At 49.6% G+C, this 7124-nt stretch overlaps 1 protein-coding gene across 1 annotated transcript in view; it reads left to right on the top strand.

Moving 5' to 3' along the window:
- kcnq1.1 (potassium voltage-gated channel, KQT-like subfamily, member 1.1) overlaps positions 1–6848 on the top strand; it is a gene marked incomplete at both ends in the record, with an annotated part of 34023 nt that extends 27175 nt beyond the window's left edge. Inside the window, 7 exons of the mRNA XM_084475904.1 lie at positions 2349–2424; positions 2892–2986; positions 3337–3383; positions 3612–3673; positions 3991–4229; positions 4709–4757; positions 6684–6848. Coding sequence (XP_084332030.1) covers positions 2349–2424; positions 2892–2986; positions 3337–3383; positions 3612–3673; positions 3991–4229; positions 4709–4757; positions 6684–6848 — 733 coding nt within the window. The remainder of the gene's footprint in view (positions 1–2348; positions 2425–2891; positions 2987–3336; positions 3384–3611; positions 3674–3990; positions 4230–4708; positions 4758–6683) is intronic.
- Between the last annotated feature and the right edge of the window lie 276 nt (positions 6849–7124).

The following is a 7124-nucleotide window of genomic DNA, read 5'->3' as shown; positions in this document are numbered from 1 at the left end:
AATTTGATACACACAATTAAACATTAGTTAGTGATTAGTGAACCGTGGGATTAGAAACTTCACCGTTAGAATCTGAAAATCCAAATCATTAAAGCGTGTTAATACTTCTTCTTCTTCGGTTGAACCTGGTATATGCATAACTATGACAGTATATATACACATATATATATAGTATATATCTAGAGCGTATCATATCCCAGGTGTAGCGTGCTGCCTTCCATCACGTCAACAGTGGTTGTGCTCCTCCCTGGTGGAGGACTGGGGGCTGAGCCCCTGAGACGGGCTGACGGGGGCTGGCTCTGATAGCACGGAGGGGTTATGTAAATAGAATAAACAGTGTGCATAATGTGTCCCACTCGCTCCCCTCTCTGGGAAGTGATGGAATTATGATGGGGTTGAGATTATGGGGCAGCGATGTTGTTGTGGCCCAGATTGTTTTGTGCTCCACTAGCTTGGAAACGGCTCTGTCTCCGTAGCTCGAGCTGCCTCATCACCCTAACCAACATCACCACCCAGTCCAACATCACCACCCTAACCAACATCACCACCCTAACCAACATCACCACCCAGTCCAACATCACCACCCTAACCAACATCACCACCCTAACCAACATCACCACCCAGTCCAACATCACCACCCTAACCAACATCACCACCCTAACCAACTTCACCACCCTAAACAACATCACCACCCTAACCAACATCACCACCCTAACCAACATCACCACCCTAACCAACATCACCACCCTAACCAACATCACCACCCTAACCAACATCACCACCCTAACCAACATCACCACCCAGTCCAACATCACCACCCTAACCAACATCACCACCCAGTCCAACATCACCACCCTAACCAACATCACCACCCAGTCCAACATCACCACCCTAACCAACATCACCACCCTAACCAACTTCACCACCCTAAACAACATCACCACCCTAACCAACATCACCACCCTAACCAACATCACCACCCTAACCAACATCACCACCCTAACCAACATCACCACCCTAACCAACATCACCACCCTAACCAACATCACCACCCTAACCAACATCACCACCCAGTCCAACATCACCACCCTAACCAACTTCACCACCCTAAACAACATCACCACCCTAAACAACATCTAACCAACATCACCACCCTAACCAACATCACCACCCTAACCAACATCACCACCCTAACCCAGCCCGTACCCCTGTCTCTGACCCAGCCCAGAGCCATGATCCTTGTTTTTCAAGTGCTTCTCGTTGGCTCCTTCCTGTTACAATGAAGGAGAGATGGTTCCGTAGCGCTGTGAGCTGAAGCATCACTTTACTGCACCCTTCTCTCCCTGCTTCACGATGCACGACAAACAGCACTTAGTATTGACTTTGTGACTGCGTCTCGTCAGGGAAACGTTTCGTGTTTCGTTTCTTTGTCAAGGCTTCAATTTTGTTTCCACAAACAACAAGGCAGAAAACATGACCTTTACAACATGTCGCTCTGTCGGATTGTATTTTTTCGTGGTTTGTAACGCTTCAGCCGCCGACAACAAAAACATCTTTACACAAAATGCCACGGAGAATGGCTGTTTGTTCCCCTGTGTGGCCTACTCCCTGCCATGTTAGGAGGACAGTAGTATTGACAATAGAAGGAAACCTAATTACATAATTATCTACTTACAAGCTTTGCTCTACTCTCCATTAATATTGCACGTGTGGAGAAACTCATGAAGTACAAAGTGGAATACATCCTCATCTTCATCACACATCCTCATCATCATCATACACCACAAATAATGGATCCTCAACTGCCCTGCCCATTAAGTATAGATGGTGGTGAGCTGCACTCACACTGCATTCATTATGCAGACAGACACACACACACACACTCACACACACAACATGTGTACAGTCACTATACTAGACTAGAAGTGACAAGGAGAATTGCTACGGCCGTAAGATAAATGGCCTCTTTGCTTATGGTCATTCATTGTGTTCTTAAGTTAATAAAGGCTGACAGACCATTGCTACTGTAAATCACAGCATTACAATAGAGCCCAGGATGCCTTTCTATGGACTGTCTGCTACACAAAGCATCTTGTATTTACTCCATCTCGTATTCACTGCATCTCGTAAACACTGCATCTCGTAAACACTGCATCTCGTATTCACTGCATCTCGTATTCACTGCATCTCGTATTCACTGCACCTCGTAAACACTGCATCTCGTATTCACTGCATCTCATATTCACTGCATCTCATGGTGTCATGGTGATGCAGACACAATGTGCTGGTGTCTGGAGCTCCATGTGTGTCCTGAGCGTCTCTGAATCCACTTCACTGTTCCTCCCCAGGATGACGGAGGCCCACCGGAGCGCCGTGCGCGTGCTCCAGAGGCTGCGCTACTTCGTGGCCAAGAAGAAGTTCCAGGTAACGGCTAGTTTATGGTTTACGTGAGGTAACGGCTAGCTTATGGTTTACGTGAGGTAACGGCTAGCTTATGGTTTACGTGAGGTAACGGCTAGCTTATGGTTTACGTGAGGTAACGGCTAGCTTATGGTTTACGTGAGGTAACGGCTAGCTTATGGTTTACGTGAGGTAACGGCTAGCTTATGGTTTACGTGAGGTAACGGCTAGCTTATGGTTTACGGATTTCATGAAGCATCAGGTTTCTTTATACACTTTAATTGAAAAAATATTTCATGTCATTCCCGCATGATACATGATACTAGCTCCTAAAAAAATGTACAAAACACAGAACTAAACAATGAAAAGAAGATACAGGGCGTCGCACAATGAAAGGTTTAGCGTCCCTCTGTTCCCTGTGGCTGGAGCCCTCATCCAGCAGATCTGAAGCTAATCACACGCTCCACGCCTCTGGCTGAACTCTTTTACAGCAAGCACGTAAACCGTATGACGTGAGGGACGTGATCGAGCAGTACTCCCAGGGTCACCTCCACCTCATGGTGCGCATCAAGGAGCTGCAGCGACGGTGAACACAGTGCTCTCTCTCTCTCTCTCTCTCTCTCTCTCTCTCTCTCTCTCTCTCTCTCTCTCTCTCTCTCTCTCTCTCTCTCTCTCTCTCTGGGGTTAACGGTAGGAGCCGGTGGGTGGATGGATGGATGAGAGGATGCATGAGAAGATGGATGAGAGGATGAGTCGGACTGCAGTGTAGAGCGATGGACTGGTGTCCCTCTGGGTCGTATTCATTGGATCGATGCTTCATGACAGAAATGAGGGCGAATAAGTGAGAAATGGAGAGAAAGAGGAGAGAGAGTAAGAGAGAGTGAGAGAGATGAAGACAACTATAAACTCTGATTCAAACCCCATCTCTGCCTCCAGCATGGACCAGTCTCTGGGGAAGCTGACTTTGTTCCAGACCTCCTCAGGTACGGCCATTTAAATCGATCTGTGTATCTTTTTAATGGCGCCTCTATTCTCGTCTCATTGTTTGGTTCTCTGCCTCCCTGTCTCCCTGCCTCCCTGCCTCCCTGTCTCCCTGCCTCCCTGCCTCCCTGTCTCCCTGCCTCCCTGTCTCCCTGCCTTCCTGTCTCCCTGCCTTCCTGTCTCCCTGCCTCCCTGCCTCCCTGTCTCCCTGCCTCCCTGCCTCCCTGCAGACAGACTGAAGGACAGAGGGACGAACACCATCGGGGCGCGGCTCCACAGGATGGAGGAGAAGGTAGGGCCGTCGTCATCTCTTAACGCAGCAGCACCCATCAGAGGCTTTACACTGACTCATGATCACCTCCTCCCTGCTCCACCTCTCTCTCCTCTCTCTCCTCACTGCTCCTCCTCTCTCTCCTCACTGCTCCTCCTCTCTCTGCTCACTGCTCCTCCTCTCTCTCCTCACTGGGTCTCCTCTCTCTCCTCACTGCTCCTCCTCTCTCTCCTCACTGCTCCTCCTCTCTCTCCTCACTGCTCCTCCTCTCTCTCCTCACTGCTCCTCCTCTCTCTTCTCCCTGCTCCTCCTCTCTCCTCCCTCTCCTCACTGAGCAGATCAGCCACATGGACCACACCCTGCGCCGCGTGGCCGACTCCCTGGCGCTGCTGCTGGACCCGGGGAGGCCCAGGGGCCGCGGGGCGGAGCCAGTGGGGGGCCGGCGGGATGGCAGGCGGCCGTCACACGGAGGGAGGACCTGGAACGTCCTCCCCGTCCCTCCGGATGGGGTCCTGACCGCTCAGCGGGACGGCGAGCTGCCCGGCCGGGGGGACAGCGAGCTGCCTGGCTACGAGCAGTTGTCCCCATCCTCCTCCGTCCCCACCGCCCAGACTTCCCCCACCTCCACCTCCACCTCCATCACCACCGCCGCCTCCTCCACCACCTCCTCCACCTCCATCACCACCGCCGCCTCCTCCACCCCTACAGTCCTCAGCAGCAGCAGTGTGGCCCCCGGCAGCACCATGGTCCAGGAGGACAGCTCCTAAGGGCTGGACCCCCCCGGCCCCCCGGACCCCCGCCCCCCCTCCCACGACGCCGTTCCAACCTGATCTCCTTTTTAATGATGGATCACGCGGTGTGCTGCCACCCGATGCATCCGGCATGAATCTGCACCTAATCTCTCTCTGTTACCTCTCCTGTCTGCTCCTCTGTTGCTATGCCCCCCCCCCCTCACTCCTCCTGCAGCCCCCCAGTGTCTCCTGGCCTAATTCCCCCCTCCTCCTGCTCACCGTCCTTCCTCCCCCCTCCCTCCTCTACCGTCTCCTGGTTGTTCAGAGATGGTGGTGAGGAGCAGAGGGAGCCTCAGACGTCGGGTCAATACGGAGTATGGGAGACGTGTTTATAGATGAGGAACACGTTATCATGGAGGGGAGTCTCCCTTTCACTGTCATACATTTGACTTTATTAAAAAACACACAAGCCAAAAGGACACCTAGAAAATATCTTAATTATCTGCAGATATGCAAATCCTTTATGCAAATCCTTTATTCAAATCCTTCGTCAACAATAACGATATCTACGCATTGCTGTTAATCCTTCTGGGCATTGCTTCAAATGTCCATTCTGCTATAATATACTCCAATATGGGTTTGGACATATTTATTTTTAGCATATATTTATTTTTGAAGTGAGCATTTTGATTTTAATGAGATTTTAATTATTTGAAACCCATGAGTTGAATCATTTGAATGAATTAAGACAATCAATAATTAAAAAAATGTTATGTTTCATTTGATTGATTGAAGATTATAATTCCCTTTCAATTACAGATTTAGTCAGTTATCAATGTGTCTTGTCATTCACCTATATAGGATAATAGCTGTTATTGTTTGAATACATTTTATTTTTGTTAGCGATATTGTACTAAGTAATAAAGTAAGTAATAAACTATATTACCCCTCGGTCAAGTCATCAGCAAACACGGACTCTCCTTCCACTGTTATGCTGATGACACACAATTATACATCAAAACCGCCCCTAACCCCTCCACAGCCCTGTCATCCCTCACCTCCTGCCTTGAGGAAATCAAGACATGGATGAATAACAACTCCCTTCAACTAAACAGCAATAAAACGGAAGCACTCCTCATTGGTACCCCACATCAGGTTCACTCCTCACCCATATCTCAACTTACCTTTGACGGACAGATCATTCCTTTCTCCTCCTCAGCAACAAACCTGGGAGTCCGGTTTGACCCCCACCTGACCTTCAACGATCACATAAAACATCTGTGCAAAACTTCATTCTACCATCTCCGCAACTTTTCCAAACTCCGCCCCACTCTATCCCTCCCAGCAGCAGAACAACTGGTCCATGCATTCATTTCCACAAGGCTGGACTACTGTAACGGGCTCCTCATCGGGATACCTGGCAAAACCATCCAGAGGCTGCAATACATCCAAAACAGCGCTGCCAGGGTCCTGATGAGGGCCCGTAAACACGAACATATCACTCCCATCCTCAAATCGCTGCACTGGCTCCCTGTTTCATCCCGTATCAATTACAAAATCCTGTTACTTACCCATAAATGCATTCATGGACTTGCACCCACATACCTCCAAGAACTCATCACCTTACAGTCCACCACCCGCACCCTCAGATCCACCAATACTCTGCTCCTCCAAGTCCCTAGGACCAGGCTTTCCACCATGGGAGACCGAGCCTTTTGCTCGGCTGCACCACGCCTCTGGAACAGCCTCCCAACCCAGCTGAGGGCTGCTCAGAGCTTAGACTCTTTTAAAACAGGCCTGAAAACCTTTTTATTTAGAAAGGCCTTTAAATGTTAACCACATAGTGATTTTAACCCTGCTTTGTTGTTTTTATTGTAGCACTTTGAGATCGTGCCGATGAAAAGTGCATTACAAATTAAATAAATTATTAATTATTATTATTATTATATTACTTACACACTATTACTTACACAAAATCCTCACAAGGCAAAACCAAATGACATTCTTGCAGCTGAAGCCCCTTTATAAACACATATATATATATATATATATATATATATATATATAAAAACATATATATCTCTCCATCCATATCTTTAATGGGCTATAGGTCAGTGGATTACCTCCTTGGTGCCCGGGGGGGGGTGGGGGTCACAATCAGCCCCCCTCCCCCTGGGTTAATAGCGGGGTCTTTCAGCCAGATGACCTTTAGCAGCAGATGGTGACCTCTCATACACTGGGTCCGCGGGGTGACCCCCCCATACACGCGGGCCGTGGGGTGCCTGGACATTCCTCCACAGCAGCAGCAGATGAATGAAGATCCAAATGACCATCTGGAGCGGCCTTCTGCCTCCGGTCCGCCGCCGCCGCCTCTGAGGTGTGTGGAAGTGTGGTCGGCCTTTGTGCCCGGCTGGGGGGAGGGGGAAGGGGGGGGAGGGCGGCACGGGGGCATTGTTCTGGGCTGAGGGGGAGGGGTGGGGGAGGCGGCGGGGGAGGACGACGGTGTTTATGGGCTCTATCGGAGACAATGAGCAAACACACTAAGAATGCTAGTAGACACTGAGAGAGAAAACAGGCCACTAACCATCCTCTAGCCTCACGCCCACAGCAGAAGAAACTCCTTCTGACCCGTTTCTCTACACCCAGCCTCACAATGTATTCTTAGCATTTATTTTTCATGCAGAGGTGATGTTAAACTGAGACCTGTTGCAGTCACTGCAGGGTTCTCTGCTGACTCCTTC

This window comes from Micromesistius poutassou (genome assembly GCF_964030765.1).
Source record: "Micromesistius poutassou genome assembly, chromosome: 12".
NCBI classification, from domain to species: Eukaryota; Metazoa; Chordata; class Actinopteri; order Gadiformes; family Gadidae; genus Micromesistius; species Micromesistius poutassou.
This window is presented reverse-complemented; position numbering and strand designations above follow the sequence as displayed.